This window comes from Anoplophora glabripennis, unplaced genomic scaffold (genome assembly GCF_000390285.2).
Source record: "Anoplophora glabripennis isolate ALB-LARVAE unplaced genomic scaffold, Agla_2.0 scaffold711, whole genome shotgun sequence".
NCBI classification, from domain to species: Eukaryota; Metazoa; Arthropoda; class Insecta; order Coleoptera; family Cerambycidae; genus Anoplophora; species Anoplophora glabripennis.
This window is the reverse complement of record NW_019416789.1, coordinates 95,684-120,978: the sequence shown is the minus strand read 5'-3', so window position 1 is coordinate 120,978 and position 25,295 is coordinate 95,684. Positions and strand designations below refer to the sequence as shown.

General features: G+C 34.4%; 1 protein-coding gene across 1 annotated transcript in view; it reads left to right on the top strand.

The window, feature by feature from the left end:
* Nucleotides 1-25,295, top strand: part of LOC108913457 (netrin-B) — a 111,503-nt gene that overhangs the window by 65,836 nt on the left and 20,372 nt on the right. Inside the window, exon 3 of the mRNA XM_018719010.1 lies at nt 23,736-23,885. Coding sequence (XP_018574526.1) covers nt 23,736-23,885 — 150 coding nt within the window. The remainder of the gene's footprint in view (nt 1-23,735; nt 23,886-25,295) is intronic.

Genomic DNA, 25,295 nt, shown 5'->3' with positions numbered 1-25,295 from the left:
GCACAGTACATCGACCATTCCATATGTCAGGAAAAACCGCTGTTCTTTAATTTCTTTTGCTCGCAAAGATTTATACTGTCGATACAATTGGAGAGCGTGCGTTTCATTTTCGTCCACAATAGTAAGAGGTTTTGGTACTCCAGTTTTAGTATCGTTAATTTTTACTACAACAACGATTCCTTTGTCATCTATATCATCTATCGAGAGCTTTACCAACTCATCTCTTCTTAATCCTCCAAAAACAACCATTACTAGAGCAAACTGCAATAACAAAAACCTATTAGCAATATTTGCGAAGCATATTTTCTTACGTAGGAAAGATAGGAAAATGAAAAAAACGAGTGGAAAGAAAGTTATGACATGCAAAGTGCCGCAAGTGGCATCCACCCTGTATATAAAAATCTTGGAAGTATCACAAAAACATTATATTTTGAAAAAATTCCCTAACTTGGAATTAGGACGTAAAGACTTGGAAAGTAATTACAATATTAATAAGACGTCTGCAAATTCATCATCGACATTGTTACTATTTTTATAGGTCATAAAGTATAAGCTTTCCTAGTACGACTAAAGTTATTATCTATAAATCATAGGAACGTATCCAATAAATCTTCGATATTCTAAATATAGTGAGGCCACTCAAATTCAAATAAGGATTATCTAGTTGTAGTATGCAAAGGTTATAGTGTCGCTTTTCACGAGATCGTCTAATTTGAAATTTATGTCTGTGTTAAGAGCAGAATAACGTCACCGAAAATAGATAGACTTTCCCAAAAATGTCGTAGTTGCGCACTTCCTTTCTCCGAATTCCATCATGGGTTTCTGGAAGGAAATTCTAAAATAATCCGAACGTATTAGTCCAGTCGTGTATTTTGCTGCGGAATCCTCAACGATTCCGCAGCAAAATATTTATTCCGCAAACAAAATTTAATGCAAATTCTTTGCTCAACAAATCAACATAGTGGAAATCGATAAACTCACTCTCGTATGTTTACAAAAACACGAGTAGGTCTGCAGCAATTTAAATGTTCGTCTGTTTAAACCTACCTTGCAGCACACCATGTGTACAGAAACATTGCGATATTGAGCGTTGTTTAATAAAATTTACGCGCAAAGTAAAGTTTATCTAAACTACTTCACAAACTTGTACCTACAAGATAGAATAGGCACGTACTTAAAACTACCTCCACCAATGTGGAAATTGTAATAGATGAGCTTTTTACGGCCAATAAATAACGCGAAGGAAATTTTAACGAGGAATCCTGAAAAGTTTCAAAACACTACGATTATTTTAATGGCCCGACGAAAATCGTATTTGTCTCGCTTTGTAAAAACGTTTCCCAGCGAAGTTCAATGAATTATTAAAGTGTGCTAATGCGAAAAATTGCCCGGAAGTTAATTCTGTGATGTGCGCCAATAAATTGTACGTCGCGACTGGTTTGTTAAGTAGCCATCATTCCTTTTCAATTTGTAATATCGATATGGGTAATGCGGCGAGGGCAAGTTTTTCTGATTGTGAGAGTGAATTAATTCATCTTCATCTCTGCCAGGTATGGATTTGCCTTCGCGTTTTTCCTCTGAAAACGCCGCTGGTACATGTAAATGCATTTTACATTAGGTGTTAGTAAACGTTCTTTATAATGAAAACTGTTTTTTTCCTCTTTTGTATGAATAATAATACTAATAATAATATTCAAAATATCCCCCACCTTTGTTGTGAGTTGTCACATAAAGTACATAATATTACAAGTCTGCTGGGTTTAGTCATTCCAAATTACGGAAATGATAATTCCCTTTGCAAGAACGCGGGGAGACAGAGATACATAAAATTATAATAACTGAAATTGAGTCGTAAGAGATATGTAAGGAATTACCCAGTGGCGGCTCGTCGTATGAAGCAACCGGGCCTCACTATAAACTTTGGCTCTCACAACGTATATTTTAATACCTACTATTCTACTATGAACCCAAATAAACAGTTGATCTAATTTCCAATTACCTACTACCTTTATCAAAAATCAAAATAACAGTATAAAATAATTGTTTGAATTGGATACTGTTACTCCCCACTAGTCCCCACCACAGTGAGGCCACAAATTCTAAGCTTGTAGGCGCGTCACACTTGCCTTCAATATGCTACAGTTCCCCCTCCATGCGAGGCGGTTAAAATAACGTGATTTAGGAGGGAACTGAATCCGGCTCAAAGCTGCTTATAGTTTCAGTTCGCGGTTATTGTATGCGTCGCATAGTACGCGGGTAGTGCCTGATGTCAGTGTGAGGGATAGTACAAAGGCTTTAAGGATAAGGACAAGGCAGGTATTAATTTAAAGCAAATAAAAAACAACTTCCTTACAACAAAACAAAGTAAGACTAAATTTAACGTAATTTAATAGATACTTATTATATTATCAAATACATAGATAGGTAGCTAATAATGAAACTATCTCGCAATATTGTTTTATCTCTTGAAACACCTTTTTCAGGACGTAATCATGTAAACTACAGCTCTAAACAAATTAAAATCACTATTCGAAGAATTTCTGAATTAAGAAACGAAAAAAATATTTTTAATTATGCGAAAAATATTGCTCGACTACCAAGTAAACGGGGCAAAAGTTGCGACGAATTAGAAATATTTTCGAAATATATTTCTCCTTAAATAAGCACCTACTCGTCTTCGGAATTTACATAATTTAAATTTTTTGCTTTAATAAATTCCTCAAAATTTCCCAAATATGCAAACAATTTTCCAGAAAAATCGTTTGCATGTTTATTACAAATGTATCCAAACGTTTTTGAAATAGATATGTTGTAAAACGAACTTAATATTTTGTACAGAGACGAACAATTTCGTAATTTAGAAGTGCAAAAAACGATAGAAATGTTATACATACAAGGAATTTAAAATGGTATTTTCGGAAACATACAAATTGTTTTGCCCAGATTTAACAATTCCTGCAACAGTGTCTCGGTAGAAACAAACTTTTCGTGTCTTAAGCGCATTAAGACTTAGAAATACGATGACAAAAGAGCGCTTGAACAACTTATCAGTGATGACGATAGAAAAAGGACTATTGCAAAGTCTTAGCGCCGATCCTCAATTTTATGAAGACATTGTAAGTAAATTTGCAAATTTAAAAGACGGACGAAAAACATTCACTATGTTTTTAAAATATTTTGTTAAAAGTGGAGGCAAACGAAAAGCTAGCGGCGTTGTTTTTTATGTAAATACATAAGTTGGCTGGCTACCTTATGATTTATTTTTATATTTTTTTCATATTTTTTAATATTCATAAACGAAGTAGGAACAATTTTGTTAATTATTGTATAAATATATCACTTTGTTTTTTTTTCTGTTACTTAATTTTATTGTAAATACATTTTTTTAAGTTCTTACATTATTATTAATAATACAATTTACGGTTATAGTAGGGCTATTGGCAAAGATCTCCATAATAAAAATTGACGTGGAAATTTATCCCTATTTATTATTTGAGAGCGGATTAATAAAATATCCAAATATTTGCGTATTATTTTTTATAAAATCTTAATGAAAATCTTGCTCGCGAACATCAGTTTTTCATTAATATTGTAAATGCAACTCAAAATTTCCAAACTTATTTAGTCGTTTGAATGTGAAAATTTAAAAATTTTCGCATGCCTAGCTTTTTTTTTCTTGCCCACGGACCTATTCACAATGTCACGAGCCGCTACTGGAATTACCCCCTATTAATTGATGTGGCGATACCGAAGGGTGTACTGAGTGGAAGACTGTTCAGTGGCGTAACGTAAAAGATGTTCTTAGTTCGATAACAGAAATCAGTTTATTTAAATGAACATATAATTTTCAATCACGAATGTGATTTATAGGCTGTTTTGTTATACCCATTTAATTTAATTATTTAATGTGTGATTTACAGAAATTGAAAAAAAAAAACGAATCACGATATGCATTCGATCACATTTTGCCATTTTTCTCGAAAACATTGCTTTTTACGAAAAAATTATCAAGAGACAAAAAAGTTTCTAAATTGAATGGCTTTCTAGCGGACTGATAATTTTTAAGAAATTCAAATATTCCACCAAATTTTTTTGGCTCCAAAGACAAAGGGGCCACGAAAAAGTGTCTTAAGAGGGTTCCCCGCCAAAAAGCATAGCACTATCAGATCCCACATGTCATAAAATTCCTGTGTACCAAATTTAGTGATTCCCGTACAACAGGGCCTGAGATATAAAAAAAAATATTGTCAGGCGCGGATTTCAAGGGGCTCTAACTCCGAAACAGGGGGCCACTTGGCAAAAATAAATCCCCTAAATTTGTCTCAACAATCCGTGACCAAATTTTGTTGCATTAATTTCGGGACACCTTCTATTACACCTGGAGTTAATATTAGGTTGATACAAACTAAATTTTTTAATTAAGTGCCCCCGTCACACTGAGCGCCGCGCGCCCCTGACCGCGCTATCTACCTTTCGCGCCAACGTTATAGCAACGCCACTTCGTCGTTCCTCCGAACGTGTACCGCCCGGGGCCCCCATCCGTATCCTCGACCCCTCGCATTAACACCTACCTCCGATGCGGCTATCTGTGTAAACTATCACTACTCGCTGATATCTACCTGCGGGTCCGCGGGCCATCTAGGAAATTATAAACGAAAGCGGAAAAATCCCGTCCGGCTCGGGTGCACCGCGGCTAATCATACCTCACTCGCGGCCGAAGTAACAGAAAGTGCGGCGAGGTATTTGTATTGATCCCATCGAGATTGAGGAATTGTCTTCGCGGTCGGAGGAGCGCGCGTACATGCAAGATCGACGGCAATAAATATATGCCAGGGGAACCGCAGTCGTGGATGCCATCGACCAGTGGTTCCCGAGGTGGGGATTGTTGGAGGCGATTGTGATAGATCCTTTTAGTGGTGACGTCACATACGCCAAATAATAGGCAACCCCATAGTATTCTTCCGCATTGCTGCACTGCACTGCTAGGTAATTTGTCAACAACTGAAATTTATGGCCGGTCGCCGGGTGCGGCTGTGTTTGTGCGCCGTTTGCCCGAGCGCGCACTCTTCAACTAGACCTGTATATGGGTGTGGCTAAATAAAATGGGAACAAGTTTTTCAAATATGTATTTCAATGTCGTCGGTATTCTCGGGCCGCTTGTCTGGCGTTCCCATTGGAATACCCATATACAAAGACAATATCTGCAAATTCTTCAGTTGTAAATAAATGCGTTTTTTATTTAGCACCTTAACGCTAAGGGTCGAATGAATAAACAAAAAGTTTTTGATAGAACTTATAGAACACTCTGTATAGAAATTATGGATGAGAGATATGAAGTTGATGCCGTGTACAGTGATTTTTTTAGTTTTTAATAAAATTCATCATCCAGTATCCGGTATACCGCAGGGGTCTCAATTGGGCCCTTTATGTTTTTCTTTATTTATAAATGATATTATAACCTGTTTCTCTCATTGACTTGAAGGCATTTGACTCTACATTGTCCNTCCAAACTTATTTAGTCGTTTGAATGTGAAAATTTAAAAATTTTCGCATGCCTAGCTTTTTTTTTCTTGCCCACGGACCTATTCACAATGTCACGAGCCGCTACTGGAATTACCCCCTATTAATTGATGTGGCGATACCGAAGGGTGTACTGAGTGGAAGACTGTTCAGTGGCGTAACGTAAAAGATGTTCTTAGTTCGATAACAGAAATCAGTTTATTTAAATGAACATATAATTTTCAATCACGAATGTGATTTATAGGCTGTTTTGTTATACCCATTTAATTTAATTATTTAATGTGTGATTTACAGAAATTGAAAAAAAAAAACGAATCACGATATGCATTCGATCACATTTTGCCATTTTTCTCGAAAACATTGCTTTTTACGAAAAAATTATCAAGAGACAAAAAAGTTTCTAAATTGAATGGCTTTCTAGCGGACTGATAATTTTTAAGAAATTCAAATATTCCACCAAATTTTTTTGGCTCCAAAGACAAAGGGGCCACGAAAAAGTGTCTTAAGAGGGTTCCCCGCCAAAAAGCATAGCACTATCAGATCCCACATGTCATAAAATTCCTGTGTACCAAATTTAGTGATTCCCGTACAACAGGGCCTGAGATATAAAAAAAAATATTGTCAGGCGCGGATTTCAAGGGGCTCTAACTCCGAAACAGGGGGCCACTTGGCAAAAATAAATCCCCTAAATTTGTCTCAACAATCCGTGACCAAATTTTGTTGCATTAATTTCGGGACACCTTCTATTACACCTGGAGTTAATATTAGGTTGATACAAACTAAATTTTTTAATTAAGTGCCCCCGTCACACTGAGCGCCGCGCGCCCCTGACCGCGCTATCTACCTTTCGCGCCAACGTTATAGCAACGCCACTTCGTCGTTCCTCCGAACGTGTACCGCCCGGGGCCCCCATCCGTATCCTCGACCCCTCGCATTAACACCTACCTCCGATGCGGCTATCTGTGTAAACTATCACTACTCGCTGATATCTACCTGCGGGTCCGCGGGCCATCTAGGAAATTATAAACGAAAGCGGAAAAATCCCGTCCGGCTCGGGTGCACCGCGGCTAATCATACCTCACTCGCGGCCGAAGTAACAGAAAGTGCGGCGAGGTATTTGTATTGATCCCATCGAGATTGAGGAATTGTCTTCGCGGTCGGAGGAGCGCGCGTACATGCAAGATCGACGGCAATAAATATATGCCAGGGGAACCGCAGTCGTGGATGCCATCGACCAGTGGTTCCCGAGGTGGGGATTGTTGGAGGCGATTGTGATAGATCCTTTTAGTGGTGACGTCACATACGCCAAATAATAGGCAACCCCATAGTATTCTTCCGCATTGCTGCACTGCACTGCTAGGTAATTTGTCAACAACTGAAATTTATGGCCGGTCGCCGGGTGCGGCTGTGTTTGTGCGCCGTTTGCCCGAGCGCGCACTCTTCAACTAGACCTGTATATGGGTGTGGCTAAATAAAATGGGAACAAGTTTTTCAAATATGTATTTCAATGTCGTCGGTATTCTCGGGCCGCTTGTCTGGCGTTCCCATTGGAATACCCATATACAAAGACAATATCTGCAAATTCTTCAGTTGTAAATAAATGCGTTTTTTATTTAGCACCTTAACGCTAAGGGTCGAATGAATAAACAAAAAGTTTTTGATAGAACTTATAGAACACTCTGTATAGAAATTATGGATGAGAGATATGAAGTTGATGCCGTGTACAGTGATTTTTTTAGTTTTTAATAAAATTCATCATCCAGTATCCGGTATACCGCAGGGGTCTCAATTGGGCCCTTTATGTTTTTCTTTATTTATAAATGATATTATAACCTGTTTCTCTCATTGACTTGAAGGCATTTGACTCTATATTGTCCTTTAATCGTTTTATTTAATTTTGGTTCCTAACGCCTGACGTTTCGCGTTTTCCAAATGTTCTATTGCAAAATCTGTCCGTTCTTTCTATATATTTTTTCTATACTTAAAAATTATTTTCTATTAATTTAACTGTTGACCACATTGTAATTTGAACCGCATGAGGTTTACAATGCTGCATTTCCAGAAACTATTCGAATTTAAGCAAACGCGAAATCAGATTGCACAGATCTAGACGGCGTTATGATAGCGGATTAGGTTCGCCGATTTCATTCCACACAAGACGTCAGAAAAGACACATTTCGGACAAAAACTCTTTTGTTCTGGCTGTCAACGGTTTATCGTAGCAGGCGGGGAACGTGACTTGTTCGCTCTTTTGTTTTATCCCGCAACAATCTCGCGTAGCTGCCGCCACCCCGTTTGTTATTTTTAACTCGAATAATAGCCGCTTAATAGCTAAACATGAAAATACTATTTTTAACGGACGGGTGCTATTTTAGGGAGGTTCTTTTGAGGTAGAATCATTTAATTTTCTTTATAAATAGTTTGTGACTTTAGTTTCTCACATTCCGCTGCGGAACACCCTGTATAATTTGTATATTTGTTAGAGGACAGGCATTTTATAGTGATTTACTACAAATAGAGTATAAAACAACCGGTAAGAGTTGATCGTAAACAAACACCACCGTTTTATATTATTTTTATAACCGACGTTAAAGAAGTCTTTACGTCCCACAGAGACTGGAAATGTATGCGACAGGCGATTGTCCGTTATTAAAATCTATTTTTAATTTTTTTCCTCCGGGATATAATGGCCATAAATTTATTTACGCGTATTGTTTAATCAGGGTTTGATTTTATTTTCCTTTTTTAATCACAGTGTGGGATTCGAACATCTGAGGAGTAAAAAAACAATGTACAACAAAACAATGTATGGCGAATGATGGAGACTAGGTGGCACCATATTTATTTGGTAGTATTACTGTGGTTCTCGCAGTGGTCTTAGCACAGTGGTTTATTGTTTGTATCAGTCTCAATTAATGTGTTGCTTTAATTTATGGTGAAGCAAGGCAAAATGCAGTAGCATTTCCACAAAAACTGCTTAGTTATTTATTATTTTGTTCAAAAATTTTCGTTTCATGTGAGCAACTTTTTACTTTTTAGTTCAAATGTTATCATAAATGAGTAAAATTATCAAAATGGCATTGAGTGAAAATGTACCAATAATTTTTTCACGCCATACTTTTATTGCTTTCACACACCAATTTTTTTACTGTGTAGTCTGGAAATTTTGATTACTTGACGATTTTGACAATTTTATTTAGAATTTTTAGACGACGGATTTGAATTGCACTGAAAATTTTATGAAACAATGGAAAAGTAGTGTATATTTTTTGGTAATAACCTTCTAAAATTTTATTTTAGTTATTAAGTTTTTAATAGCTGAAATATTGCTCTTTCTTTGACACCTTTGGTATACGTACTTACATGTAGATGATAGCAGTCGACTGTAACAGAGCCAGACATATAATTAAAGATACTTACATACAAATTACGTGGCGTTTAATAACATGACTCCCCCAGCCTAAAGCAAGTTGGAGCCAATTAGAATTGAGGAAACAAGAAAAAGTTTTGGATGTACATTTTCATATGGTAGATCATAAACGTTTAAATAACAAGAAGAAAACGTTTTTAGAACATTTAAGCTCGAGTATAGGTAATTGAGATCCGCAACAGGTAGATGAAAATTTGGTCTTTGAAAAAAAAGTACGCGGGATAAAATCACGACATAGCCCAATTACTGTAGCTGAAAATATAGTAATACCTCCGAATTTTTTATAACTGCATCGATTTTTCTCAAAATTTAGGATTAGGTTCATCTTACCCCCCACTTCAAATCTTATATATGCGTTAGGTGTGCTTTTTGTTCTTAAAGGGTGAAAACCACCCCTTATTGGAAAAAAATGAAAAAATACAAATTTAAGCATTTTATGTAATCAAATCTTTTTTATTTATGCAGTATGAGTACTTTCATGTGCTATCTAACATGAAATGAATGTATCAAAATTTTCAACCCGGAAAAACTTTTAAAAACCACCCCTTTGGATGAAAATAATATAACAATTTTTTTTTCAACTTGAAACGTTTTAATCATGCGTTTGTATCAAATTAAAATTGATTTCTTGCTTAAAAAATCTTTTTTATCGATTGCAACTTTACAACCCTTGAAAAATACTCCTTCTTTCGAAAATAAAATGAAAAAATATTATTGAAAGAGTAGAAACATTTTAAATATGCATTCGTATTAAATAAACATGCATTCCCTTCTTATAAAATAATTTTGAAACTTTTCAACCCTTAAAAATTATCCCTTACATTTATTTATATATTTATATATATTTTCTGAAAATTATCACCTATACATGTCTTTATTTTTTTGACGATAATTTTCTTACTTTCTAAGATTTTTAATCGAAAATAGTGGTTCTTTCATTCATATGATAACTTAAAATGGCGATATCTCGATTAATATTAATTTTAGAGGAATAATAAAAACAAGCAGAATCTTCAACAAAAATAAAGCTAAATTTTTTTACTCTTGTATTTTTTTCATACACCCTTTAATTTTTAAGTTATAGCGTAAAAATCGAATTTTTTTTAAAAAATTTGAAAAATTAACATTTTCAAAAATTAAGTTTTTTTTCGGAATCATGCTTTGTAAGTGAGCCAAAGACCCGGCACATATTCTTAGAACATAAATGAAGAAGTTTGTAAATGGATTTGCATTTAATTTTAGTTCTGTCGCCAAAGGCACTGATTTGTTTATTAATTTTTTCTTAAAAAAAATGAGACTATCATGTTATTTCGATAATATTTCCGTTAATTTTGATTCTAAAGACTTTTAAAGGTTTTTCAAAGTACTTTAAAAAAGGTTGAAATAGTTTTTTTCCTAATATTTATGGTTTTGGCGTTATTTAACGTTAACTGGTTCCAATTTAGTTTTTAGCTAATATATGTTTAAAAATCCACAACTCGGTTTATATTGCAATTAGAGAAAAACAAAATAATAACATTAGATTTATTTTTTTCTTACCTTTCTTTTTGTTCATTACAACTGTTTCGTTAAATCCAATGGTTTCAGAGTTATTTGCAAAAAACTGTCCGAAAACAAGCACTTTTTCAGTAAAAAATTAACAATTTCAATGACGAATTACTCGGAAAGTATTGGATTAACCAAAACACTGTATATAACAATTGTTACTTAAAATTGGCTCCTCTATCGATTCATGTGGTTATTTTGGTCGTAAAAATTTCCACCCCCAAGAAGGGATGGGAACCATCCCCAGGGCAAAAGCACACTTCTGCACTATATAAGTTTTGTTCCTTGAGGCATTCCCCACATTCAGTCAAAATTTCACGTCAATCGGTTCAGTTATAAAGAATTAGGAGGTAAAAACTCTGAGTAACTGGACTATTATTATTTTGATCCCATTTCACCTGTTACTTGTTTAATATAATATTCAAATTAATATTGTGTTATAAAAATCTTCTAAAAGCTTCAGAATAAAACAAAATACAAGGTTTACAATATACAGGGTGTCCCACTAAGGTCTCTAAGGTTCGATATCTTTTTTTGTTATTAAGTTATTCGCAAATTAGTGAACAGAAAATAAATAATGATAATGAATTGAGGAACACGACGCTAACGAAAAGACATTTAATTAAAAATGCGTTTATAAAAGAAAGTCTAGGACCTATACTTTCCTTAATGCCGTACCTGGCCGACCTTAGTGGGACACCCTGTATATTATTTCGCATATAATATATCTGCAGTTTGTGCATAACCCTGTACATTAATACAAGCTAAACAATTCCCTCCCGAGTAAAAATTATAATACCTCACGCTGCTTCAGGCTCCACATTATATAAATTAAAATCTCCTTAATCCCCATATGATCTATTAAAATACAATGGCGATGCCTTGATCAACTTTTCGAAGCTGAATTGTTAATAAACCCAAATCGAATAAATTACCTGTAGGTCCGGCGATCAGTCAGTTTATGTCGGTACCCCAAGTAGCCGTATCTGGTCCATGTATTATTCATATTATAAAATTGGTTTATGCCTTAAGTACGTGAGTCTAACGACTCTATCTCGGCCGAAGATCACCGAACAATGTTCCTGCGCAGCATATTAAAATGGCTGCAGCCCGTATGAACTCAAAAATTCGATACTATCAGCGGAACGTATTTTTATTTCGATTTACTCGCTGCGTATGGGATTCTGGAAAGTTGTAATGTGTATCTCGTAAGTTGTCACATCATGTTCTGGCCTGGCGTGTGTTGTGGTGATGGTAAAATTTAAAAACTAGTTTTAATTTCTTGTACGTAATAAATTCAAAGGACCGCTTGACACCATATAAAATGTAAAGGTGGGGAAGGACCGTTTTGTTTTGAAATATGTCTGATAAAATCTAGTATCTTTCATGAAATGTTAACTTCAACGTGCATGTACTGGATGCAACATATTTTTTTCCTTCTTACTATTTACTTCTTTACGGGTCTGTCTGCTTAGAAAATAACCGAACTTTTTGAATGACGCGGTAATGGAGATATTTAATAATATGTGATTGGCAGCATTGCGTTGCGCATATCCTACTCTGTACCTTGGACCGCTGGGAAAAGTATGTGAAAGGGGAAGGGGACTACTTTGAAGGAAATAAAGTTTAAAGAAATAAAGTTCGGTTATTAAAGGCAAAATAGTTATTTATGTATCTAATTCAAGTAAATATCGAAAGAAATGTGTTCATTTCACTTTTCCCTGTGATTTTATTTTTAGTTGAAACGTGGCAATTCGTCATCCAGTTTTTATACGCTTGCCTTCATCTAAAATTATATACTTTATTACACGATGAGTTACAATTCTTAAATATTTGAATTGGCATGTGCCTAAAAACAAACCGAGTAATAAATTTTCTTCACTCAAATGTCGAAATAAATATTTTGACATGCGTATATACGTTACCAATAAATCAATTTAGTCTTAATTATGCCACATCCGTTTTTTCCAAATGACCCTTTCGACTCTTGGGACTAGAATTTAAACAGCGTATGGACATATGCAACATTTTTACATATGCAACATAATAATAAATTTGGTATAATTATTATTATTTTATCTTTAGAGTGGATTCTGATTAAATTTACATTGTGAGAGGTCCTCTTTCATCATTAATATTAGATATAGATACAGATAAGGAAAAAATGAGCAAACTTTTTTACTCTGAGATAAAAGTGTAAGTTTTGAGATCAGAAAACATGTCATATAAGCAACAGATTCTTCTGGAAAATATTAAAAAGAGCATAATTGATTCGCAATGTACACCCAAGAGAACTTACAAAATGATACGTTTGATGCTCATAAATATTTAAAACTCGGAAAACTGTTATAAGATTTTCCAAGAATTTTCCGCTATTTCCTTTTCTCTAATTCACTTTTTTATTTAAAAATGAATTGACCATTATTTTGACTCCAAAACAATTATTTTCAGATAATCTGTATTTCATTTAAAAAAATATACGGGAAAACGATTGGGTAAATCGAAATTTTTCATAGGATCAATTTTGTAGATAATTTAATTTTGGACGGAGGCTTTTGAAATGCCTAAATCCTGTTCAGCAGCACAAACTGATGAATCAGGGTAAGTATGAAAATATGCCAAAACATTGACGATGTTACCGGTTATCGGCTTTGTACAAAAATAAAGTTTTGGGTCAAACAATGAGACACAGTTTTTTGTATTTTTTCTCGTAGAATTGAATGGTGTAATCAGTTTTTGTTTTTTTTTTTAATTTAAACAAATTATCAACAATTACTGAAAAATTCATTGTTGCAAGTAATTTTTAATTTTTTTTTGCATTTTTGAGCATGTTTTTGAACTTTGATTACAGATTTTTTTATTTCACCAAAAAGTGTATGTCAAAACGAAAAAAATGATCACCGGCAGAACTCTGTACGATGATTTTCCGAAGTAGAATCTTTCTTTGAAAAAAAGTGTTTCAGATCGGAAAAAATGAATATCTCGGAAACTTCTTGATTTTTTTATATAAAAAAATTTGCGGTTATTTAAGACACAGAAAGGTGTACTTTCACCAAGTTTCGTCAATATTAAGTTATTTTTGCGGAAATGAAAAATAAAAAAACGAAAAGTCAGAAAAAAACATGTTTTTCGCATTTTTCTTGGAAATTTTAAGGTTATCGTAAAAAGTGACCTCTACAAAAGTTGTAGATTTTTGCATGATTTACAATTTTTGCACTGGATACTTTTTTGTTTGATGTCAACTTTCGCCAGAAATCACATTGATACAATTTTTCACAACTTTGAAAAAAGTGTTTCAGGCCGAAAAAAATTAATGTCTCAGAAACTTCTTAATTTTTTTATCTAGAAATATTTGAGGTTATTTAAGACGGAGAAAGGTATACTTTCACCAAGTTTCGTCAAAATTAAATTATTTTTGCGGAAATGGGAAATAAAAAACGAAAAATCAGAAAAAAAACCTGTTTTAGCATTTTTCTCGGAAATTTTGAGGTTATGTTAAAAAGTGACTTCTACAAAAGTTGTAGATTATTGCATGATCTACAACTTTTGCACTGGATACTTTTTTGTTTGACGTCAACTTTCGCCAGAAATCCCAATGATACAATTTTTCACAACTTTGAAAAAGTGTTTCAGGCCGAAAAAAATTAATGTCTCAGAAACTTCTTAATTTTTTTATCTAAAAATTTTGAGGTTATTTAAGACAGAGAAAGGTATACTTTCACCAAGTTTCGTCAAAATTAAGTTATTTTTGCGGAAATGAGAAATAAAAAACGAAAAATCAGAAAAAAAACGGTTTCTCTCATTTTTCTCGGAAATTTTGAGGTTATGTTAAAAAGTGACTTCTACAAAAGTTGTAGATTATTACATGATCTACAACTTTTGCACTGGATACTTTTTTCTTTGACGTCAACTTTCGACAGAAATCCCAATGATACAATTTTTCACAACTTTGAAAAAAGTGTTTCAGGCCGAAAAAAATTAATGTCTCAGAAACTTTTTAATTTTTTTATCTAGAAATATTTGAGGTTATTTAAGACGGAGAAAGGTATACTTTCACCAAGTTTCGTCAAAATTAAGTTATTTTTGCGGAAATGAGAAATAAAAATCGAAAAATCAGAAAAAAACCTGCTTTTCGCATTTTTCTCGGAAATTTTGTGGTTATCGTAAAAAGTGACCTCTACAAAAGTTGTAGATTTTTGCATGATCTAGAACTTTTGCATTGGATACTTTTTTGTTTGACGCCAACTTTCGCCAGAAATCACAATGATACAATTTTTCACAACTTTGAAAAAAGTGTTTCAGGCCGAAAAAAATTAATGTCTCAGAAACCTCTTAATTTTTTTATCTAGAAATATTTGAGGTTATTTAAGACGGAGGAAGGTATACTTTCACCAAGTTTCGTCAAAATTAAATTATTTTTGCGGAAATGAGAAATAAAAACGAAAAATCAGAAAAAACCTGTTTTTCGCATTTTTCTCGGAAATTTTGAGGTTATGTTAAAAAGTGACCTCTACAAAAGTTGTAGATTTTTGCATGGTCTACAACTTTTGCACTGGATACTTTTTTGTTTGACGTCAACTTTCGCCAGAAATCACAATGATACAATTTTTCACAACTTTGAAAAGTGTTTCAGGCCGAAAAAAATTAATGTCTCAGAAACTTCTTAATTTTTATATCTAGAAATATTTGAGGTTATTTAAGACGGCGGAAGGTATACTTTCACCAAGTTTCGTCAATATTAAATTATTTTTGCGGAAATGAGAAATAAAAAACGAAAAATCAGAAAAAAACCTGTTTTTCGCATTTTTCTCGAAAATTTTGAGGTTATGTTAAAAAGTGACCTCTACAAAAGTTGTGGATTTTTGCATGATCTACAACTTTTGCATTGGATACTCTTTTGTTTGACATCAACTTTCGCCAGAAATCCCAATGATACAATTTTCCATAACTTTTCAACCCCCCAAATCAACCCTCCGCCGCCCCTGCCTACGCATTTATTTTTTTTAGGTTTATTATAAGCCCCTTTACCATTTCCACTTATGAAACTCCAGGTAACAATTTTTTTTGCTCCAAGTGTAATTTGGTTGGACTATATTGTAAAATATATATCTTTTTTACTGCCGTTTTATTTTTTTTTTTTTAATTAAACATCAAAAACGGTTAATTTTAAGAATAAGAAACCTTTGTGAAAGTTCACCTAAAAATTGACGTAGAATCGAAAATTGTTATAATATACAGGGTGTTCCGTTTAAAATAACGAAGATGACGTCAACTTCCGGTATAACCGGAAGCGTTAAGTGGACGCCGTTCAGTTGAGAAGGGCATTCCCGAAAACGCTATTGCCCAGATTTTCAAAATTAAAATCGAAGTAGTCTCGAAATATGTCTAATGTCTCGTCAATGTATGTTTTTTGACTCAGAACCTACACTTTTCTATAAAAAAAAACTCAGAGTAAAAAAGTTCGCGGGATGTGTGACGGAAACGGTTTCCATCGTCCTCGACAAAATCATACGCCGTAAAGTGAAACTTATTAAAGTAATGCCACCCATTTAACACACAGGTAGGATTCATGAATGGGACTTTATCAGAAACGGTAATCTCCCGTATAGCCGTACAAGGTGTGGGTGGCACATACGAGTTGCGCGCCGCGCCGCTGCCGGCCAATAAAAATACGTGACTAATACCCAACCGTGGCACTTATTATACACGAAATTACCCGTTTCATCCCGCGTTAATGTGATTATAGAGAAAATTAAATAACAGTAGACAAAACAGTGCTCGCAACGGCCGCCGCGTTTCATTGTTATTGCCTCACGCCGCAATAACTCTTTATGGCTTCATGAATTAGCCGTGCGCTAACACACTTTTTATACGGGGAACTTCAGTTTTCGTATCGTTCCTATTCTCGCAGGACGACGACCTCGCGCTCCTGCAACGGGATAAGTTACATCGGGAAAACATGCAATAAATAAACCGTTTTATCCGTAACTGAAGTATCGGTTATTCGTATGTGTTATTTGGGGTCAATTTTCCCGATTGACCCTGAATAACAACGTTTCTAAGAATGGAAAACTTAATGTTTGCAAAGTGTTAACGCTCGATGCCTATTTCGTTGTCAAAGTGCATAAACGGGAATCAAAACGGATTAAAATCTACCAGAGCTTGTTTGAAACGCAACAAAACAGGTCAAATTCATGTTAGATTGCATAGAAACCCTTTAAATCAGCTCTCACAATTTCAAAGTAGTAAAAAAACGGCGGAATAGTTTAAATACTTATTTACACCATAAAGGAGGTAAGTATTATTTGCCAGTCGAGGTCGATTTTGCGCCCGAGCGGAGCGAGAGCTGGCAATATAGTCCGAGACTGGTAATATAATTACATTTGCCAAGCAACAACAACTAAACAAGAAACAAACGTTTCGTATTTACAGCAATTGTTTAAATTGCGAACCATCCACATCGATACATTTCTGACATCTTCTATTAATGGAACTAATTGAAGCCAATATCATGTGGTGGTTTTCTTCCAATTCATTACACCCGTCTTCTATTCGCTGCAATGGTTGTGGTCTAGTATCTATTGGAGTAGAGTAAACTTTTCAGATAAGTCACCCTAAACATAGAAGTCCAAGAGGTTTAGATCTGGCGATCTGGCTGGCCAAGACACTAGACCCTCTGCGCCATTATGGTTGACATTGGCATTTGGTCTTCTACCTATCCATCACCTCATATAATTTTCATTAGGCCATTCTTGTATTATTCTCCTAAAATGCGCAGGAGCACCATCCAATTGTATCCAGCTATTTTGTCGTATGGAACATCCTCTAATAATTCATAAAAATGGAAATGACAATTTCAAAAATTTCGATGACATTATTGTAGTTACAATTCCAGATTCTAAAAATGGTATGTCACGTACGTTTACAATTACTTCTCGTCTGGGTTCTGTTTCTCACCTAGAAATTCTCAAGAAATATATCAAGATTAGATTGGAAATTAAAATTGAAATTTCAAGCTTTTTTATGCGGTATCAAGCAGGTAGATGTTACAACCAACCAGTCGGCAAATACCCTTTCTGTGATTCCTAATAAGATTGCACAGTTTTTTAAACTAGAACATCCTGAAACATATACAGTCCATTCATTCCGAAGAACATCGGCAACGTTACTGGTTAATAGAGGAGTTGATGTATTAGCAGTCAAGAGACATGGTGGGTGGAAATCAGCCACAATTGCAGAAAGTTATGTTGCTGACAGTACTTACTCCTTAAAAACAATTTATTAATAGTCTATTTACTATAGTGGGAGCAGATAAAATTTATTTCACCGCTACCAACATTTCGATTAAAATTAAGCGTACGTAAATAAATATGGTATTCGACAATCTATAAACAGCAAATTCTAATTTTTAATTCTCACATCAGACGCGAGCTCAGCTTGAAAGAATTCTGACCACGACTATTTCTAAAATAACATCTCATTGTGCTGTCAGGTCCTTGCAAGTCGATAAATTCTCACATATCAAAATGTATGGGCGTGACAAATTACCATATTTTATTCTAGGTCTAATCACTTACAAAAACAGGCGTTTATTGTTATTAGTGATAGGATTTAAAAGTGATTTCTCTCTTGCCTGGGCGTGAAGTGGCTTTAATTACTCGCTACTTACTTTTCAGCTACTGTGGGAGCAGATAAAATGTTAGACACCACGCAGCAGTCAAGTATAATTTACCAGTCTCGGACTCTTATTGCCAGCCCTCGCTCCGCTCGGGCGCAAAATCGTCCTCCTTTATGGTGTAAATAACTATAGTGATTGTGGATAATTTTCGAGAAGTTTCTGCGCGAATCCAGGGTTGATTAAGGAAACACGAGCTAGGCAGTCAAGTAAACTCTAGTAAAAAAATCAGTTTAAAACAAAATTTTAACTCGTGTAAACAAAATTCGAAAGAATTCCCCTGAAAAACGTTTTTTGTCGGGTACAATATCGCTTCATTTTACATCACTGCTTCAGTTTTTTGAATTTGGAAGTTCCACTAATTCATTTACAAATTTAAGATGGGATATTCGGCTCTTTGTAATAAATTACATACCCAGTTAATTAAATCTCACTCTCAAGTTTTACGGTAGGCATTAAAACTTCCATAATTACTTAATGGTGTCGCGCATTTCGTCGGTAATCCTTCCGGTTATTGGGTAACACAAAAGGATAGCGGTAACTACTAATCGTCGTGAAGAACATGTGTACGCCTAATGTACTTCTACAATAAATACAAGGTTAAAAAATGCTTGGATCATTGTAGGTTTAATAATATTTCTACTGCGCTATTTTTAGTAACAGTAGGCAGCATCTACCTACGTAGAATTGGGCAAGTACATATTTTTATAAAAGTTGCGAGTTTTGAAACGAGATAACGAATCACTGAGTATTAATATATTATAGTAAGTGTGTCTTTCAACGTTTCTTAATTTAAATTCAATTAATGAACTCCCTGTATTATGTAGGCATTTTTAAATATCATACAGCATTTGTATTGGTCTACGGGGTCTGTAAACTTTCACCTGTTAAAGTAACATCATCCTTACACTATCCTGTATTTATTAAGTAATATTAAAACGCCAGTACCATACACTAAGCACTTTGTTTTATTGCTCGCTTTAGTTAATTATTTCATTATAACGTATTAATTAAACTAGTTTTGCGATTAATAGAAGCTACAAAGGAATGTCGCTCTGGTTTCGGGGAACTTGCTCATATGTCGCGGCACATATTGTTCAAATTAATCAAGCACGCACAAGGGAATGCAGTAAGAATATTCAGGTTGTATATTATCGAATTAATTATCCTGGTTATGATAATTAGTGAGTGTAAGTAATGTTTCGAGCGTTGAGCGTAATGTTTCATTGCCAAATCCGAAATTTCCGTAATACAAATATACAATATCGATGGCACAGAAACGAAATCATCAGTGCAGTAAGGTAAGTCCGTTTTGTACGCTCGCGAGCAAAGGGATTTGTCGCCATTCTCTGTCGAGTAAAACGATATTGCCGTTCGTTATGTCAACATGGTTGCACAGCAGCGCAAAAGCTTCCTGATGTAATTTACCCTGACATAATTACATCAAAACCAGTTTTTTGAAAACTTATTTTAGATGGGTTGAAGTCGAGCCAAACCAAAACTACGCTTTGTTAGTCCTGCGTGTTTTCACTTTACGATTTTACAATCCGACTCATTCACACACGCGAGTCTTCTTATTTTATTACCATTAAAGTTCTATGAACAAACAAAAAAATGTCCTCCATAATATTACCACGCCAATATGTCTCGGTGCTTATGCAAGCGTACCACAAGGATCAGTTCTTGGCCCTTTCTCTTCTTAATTTATGCCACAGGTTTGCCTTATAGTTTTTTATATTTTGATTAATTAAATTTTGTTGTTTTTTTTTTGTTGAAAAAAAATGCGCAGCTAAAAATACCAATCGACGTGTCCGAACGTTTTTCGAACACGCCCCCATTTATTTATTATTGAATTTATTCCATTTGGCTGATACACACAGTATAAATCATTCAGTAGCAAATTAAGTGATACATTTTTATTTAGAATTAAGTATTTTATGGATAACACAAATTTTTTCCACTAAATCTATCAAGTGCCATACAAAATGCATTTTTTATGTTCGTGTGAAAGATTAAACTTCCCGTAAAGAACGGGACACCGTTGAAAAAACAAAAACAATGAAATGAGGTTAAATATTTACGCATCAAAAGTAGCGGAAACATTATCTGTAATTTATTAAACATCACCATCACTCAAAACGACAGTGTGCAACATTAGATGTATTGTACTGAAACAAAAATTGCACACGAGCGATAAACATAAATAAACAAAAGTGAAACGCGCTACGTGATTCTAAATGGAAGTTTTAAAGATGAAAAGGAGCTACTTTTAATTACTCCCCAGATAGGCGAAACGGCTCTTCTAAGAGACACACATCATTGCACTGAAAAATGAACTTCTGGTATTCACTGCTGCTTTTACTTAAGCAAAAAATGCTTTTCCAAAGCCACTAAATTTGTCGAAAAAAAGGAGAAATGCAGAAATAGAAGTTTACGACTTTACGAAGTTCTTTATAATTAGTTTTCGATCACGAAGCGCCCTTTTTCGATTTGTTTGTGTTAAAGAAAGACGATCTGCAGTTTTGTCGTAATTCACCAACCATTACAAGATGGTACAAACCATTACAGAGTATATCGTTTCAGATGTACGCACGCTGCTTCGCGTTTGCATAGTTTCCGTTTTGATAGAGTGGGCGGTCCCAGTTTTGATTTATCTTGGGCAACTATTAAGTAAACCAGTAAAGCAAAAATAAGTGCAAGTCTACAGCGCTGTAAGTTCCCTATACACGACGTAATAGCTTCCCAGGAGACAATATTGTACAACGTATCTCGCTTGTAATTTTCTCCGCTATCTGCAGAATGAAGGAGAACAGAGGAGAGCCCGCTTGTAATATCTTAAAACATAAAACACGGTGGACAAAGCTCGAATATTTATATTGTTCTCGATGTGATTCTGTGGCCGTCGCAATCGTTTGCTTTTGCCTCTAAGGGCATAATCAAATAAGAGCATAGTCTTCATTCCCAACCGTGTCTCAAGAAAACACGAAGCCCCTTATTAAAAAGAAATTTCAAGGTCTAATGTTTCGAATTTCTATGTCTTGAACAAACCAAAATAAACAATTCTCCGTTTTATTACGCAATGAGTGCCACGAGAAAAATAAAACGAATTATTTTCTGCCCAGAAAGTTCATTGTTTGTGAAAGTAAAGGAATTAGCATACAATAGCCACTGCTCGTGCAACTGCATTTTGTTATTTTAACCTATTACGAGTATTTACTTAAAATTAAGAATGTGATTATTTTATTTATTCGTAAAAGCGCCGTACCACCTAAGTGGTACACTATGTAACGCAATTGAACAGATGTTTATTGACATCATACTAGAACCGTTTGATGATGGACATAAAATATTTTTATGTGGCGTCCTTATAATATTAAGTAGATATTAATAAATTTATTTGGTAGGATGTTGTAACGAAATGGTATTTTATAAACCTCAATAAAATAAACTTCAATGAAAATTGATGAAACTACATCTTAGCTGTCTTGGAAGATTCAATTTTGTTTCTTTCGTCGTTTTGTCGTAATCGAGGGCGTGGAAATTTAATCAAGAATTATTACGCGAAACCTTGGCCGACCCTGCATCGTTCCACTTCGTCAATTGACGTTTGATTTACATTGTTTCAATTCAAAATGCACGTGTGCCGAATATTATTAAATTGTGACTTTTTTTATTCCCGACATGGTGATACTAATATTCGTAGCGGTTTATTATTACTGGTGCGAGAATTAGCAACGGGTGATGAAGACATTTAACATCCTCGCGTTTAATACTTCTCGCCAAGATCATATCTAAGTGCATCATCCACGTCTGTCAGACCTTTTATATATAGAAAAAAATATATATAATGAATGGGGCTCTTGAAAGGAATGCAGCGATATTATCGGAGATCCAGATAAAATAAAATACAGTTCACTAAAACGTGAAAGTATTCTGCTCTGGCTGTACATCGCATTGTGCTCACGTACTCTTCATTTTTAATGAACATAGGCCACATCTAGATAGTGCGCTGTTTTCGCTTCTTGCGGAGACGTTTATTAAAATATTGTGTAGGTCAGATGTATCAGCGGAAAATTTATGTTCTTTTGAGACAAGAGAACTTTTCTCTTTCGTCCCGTAATTTTTTAGTCTCATGAGTTTTTTTTTGCATCTTCAAATCTTTGGATAATCATCAAAATGTGAGAAAACATTAAATTTATGTAAAACTGCAATGATGTGGTTTCAAATTTGGCGTAACCGTGAAAGTTAGTAGTTCTAAAAAACATGTGCGACTTGTTATACATCATTGTACCGCTTAAAAAAATTCTAAACTCGCTCTAAATAGTTAAAAAACTCAACTTTCTCTCTGTTATGGTCAATTGTTTAATCTGTACCTCATCAATTTCCATCAAACTTCGGGTATTCCTCAAGGGTCCATACCTGGACCTCTTCTACGTTTATACCTTTATTAACGATATTGCTGAATTGTAAAGGTAATTCAAAAAAATTTAATATGTATTTCTAAAAAAGCTTATCAATGAAGTCGAACAATGTTCTTCGGCACCAGAAATCTAGATATCTAAAGGAGCCATTACATCAAAATTTGGGTAATAATTGTAATGATTTGAAAGAATTCGTCATTAATTTTCTGAAGTCACCGACATAAAAATTATTTTCAGTACTTTAGTATATTTTTGTTTCATTTTTATTTCTCTTTTTTTTTTGTTATGTTTATTATATATTTTACGTGCTCCCACTATAGTAAATAGACTATTACATTGTTTTTAAGGAGGTAAGTGGATTTTACCGTAGAAGTGGAACAACGGGAGGTAATTGAGGGAACTTACCTCTCTAGGGAAAAAAGCGATTTCGAGTTATAAATGCATATTTTATGAATAAATAAATATAGTAATTCTACAGTTATTACATTTAGTAACGTTTATAAAATCTGGATACTACTAGAACATGGGGTTGAAGTGTCATTGTAATTAATCCTGTTGGCTATTTTATTTTTGTTACTTAAAACTGTCAGCAATATAACTTTCTGCAACTGTGGCTGATTTGCTAATACATCAACTGTATTAGCTAGTAACGTTGCCGATGTTCTTCGGAATGAATGGCCTGTATATGTTTCAGGATGTTCTAGTTTCAAAAGCTGTGCAATCTTATTAGGAATCATAGAAAGGGTATTCTTGCCTACTGGTTAGTTGTAACATCTACCTGCTTGATAGCGCATAAAAAAGCGTGAAATGTCAGTTTTAATATCTGATCTAATCTTGATATATTTCTTGAGAATTCCTAGGTGAGAAACAGAACAGTTTTTACACATAATCTGACATAATTTTACTTGTATTTATTTTAAAGTAACCTATTTCTATATTGTACTTTCATATAACTTTTTTGCAATACGTTTTTTTGTACTACAACTTATCTTTTAAGTGATTCTTATGCTTCTAACAGCGAATAAAAATTTCGTATCGTCAACGTACCTCTCGAGATAAGTTTCCTCACTCAGTGTAGCAACGAGGAATCTTATCTTCGCGAGATGTTTGCAATGTAGACTCAAGTCGATTTTTCCCATTTCAGCTTGCGACTGCCATCCGATAGGGGCCTCTGGGAAGACCTGCAACCAGGCGTCGGGACAATGCCCGTGTAAGGACGGCGTGGTCGGCATCACGTGCAACCGATGCGCCAAAGGATACCAGCAGAGCCGCTCCCATATTGCACCTTGCATCAGTGAGTATGCCCCGCTATTCTATAAAGTTATAGGCCAGCAGCAGGTCTAAGAAATGGAGACGTTTTTTAGAACCTTACACATTTTTTTTATCAAATTTGCTTAATATACAGGAATATTCGCAAATTATCCAAAAAGTTGGGGGGGTACATGTGGTATTAAAAATAGAATCGATATCGCCGTGTATTAAAATATATTTTAATTTTTTTTTGCGCAAGCCTCTTCAGGTATATTCATACCATTTGATTTGACACAGGCCTCTTTATCATTCAGTATTACTGTGGTTTTCATAGTGCTCTTATTACCGTGATTTATCGTTTACATCAGTCTTATGGCGAACCACCGCGGTGTCGTGATTTAAATCCTCTCGACTTTTTTTATGGGGACGTCTAAAAGATGAAGCGTATCCTACTGAAATGGGAACTATTGGTTCTGTTCCTAAAGTTTGATTAAAATAATCTATCTATTGTTCAAATTGTTTCTGTCAGATGAGAGAAAAAAATTAAGTTTAACATTTTTATTCTGCATCTCAGTTATTCCTATAAAAGCGCTCTTTTCATGTGCGTGTACGATTGGCAGATATTTCTTTGAACATTCTTTTTGTTCCGTGTCACAAGATCTACACAAACATACATAGCACTGCTCTCCTAATATGAGTACTACTATTCCATATACAGAAAAATTAGCCGGCTATAAAATATTATGTCAGTATAACCGGTACCAATAATATTTCTTCCATTTCTTGTATAAATTCCTGTAATTTATTGGGAATTATTACTGGTTTTTGTCGGGTTGAAGAAACGTCTTTTCATTGGCGTTGCGAGCGCAGATATAATATATATGTACATTTGAAACTCAAGAATTCCACTTATTATATTAACGTTAAATGTACGTTTCCATATGTTGCACAAGTACGTGATGTACGCAATATCCACAAGAACTTTTTAGATATTTCTTAACATTAATAGCATGAATTTTTTTATGTGTGGTATATCCAAAACACGACAAATACTTAGCTCATCAACATACAGGTAAATATGTTGATGAGCTAAATATGTATTAGTAGATTTAATAATTAATTAATGGTGTTCATTAGACATAAGTCTATAGATAATTTCCAGTTCTTTTAACAAATATTTTCATGTTAGCATCTCTAATATGATTTCTAGATTTGACAAGCCTTTAAAAATGTATTTATTACTTTTTCGTGCAACAGACCAATAAAGCCCTACTAATACGAAGTTTTTAAGGAAGCACTTAAGACAAGTTTGTTGATGTAATAAAAAATAAACGAGCTTCTACAAAAAATAATATATCCGTAACGAACTTAAGTAATAAACAGCTATCGCCTTTCTTCTGAAATATTTGTAGTTTAAACATATTTTAAAACTAAATATTTGTACCGTACTTTT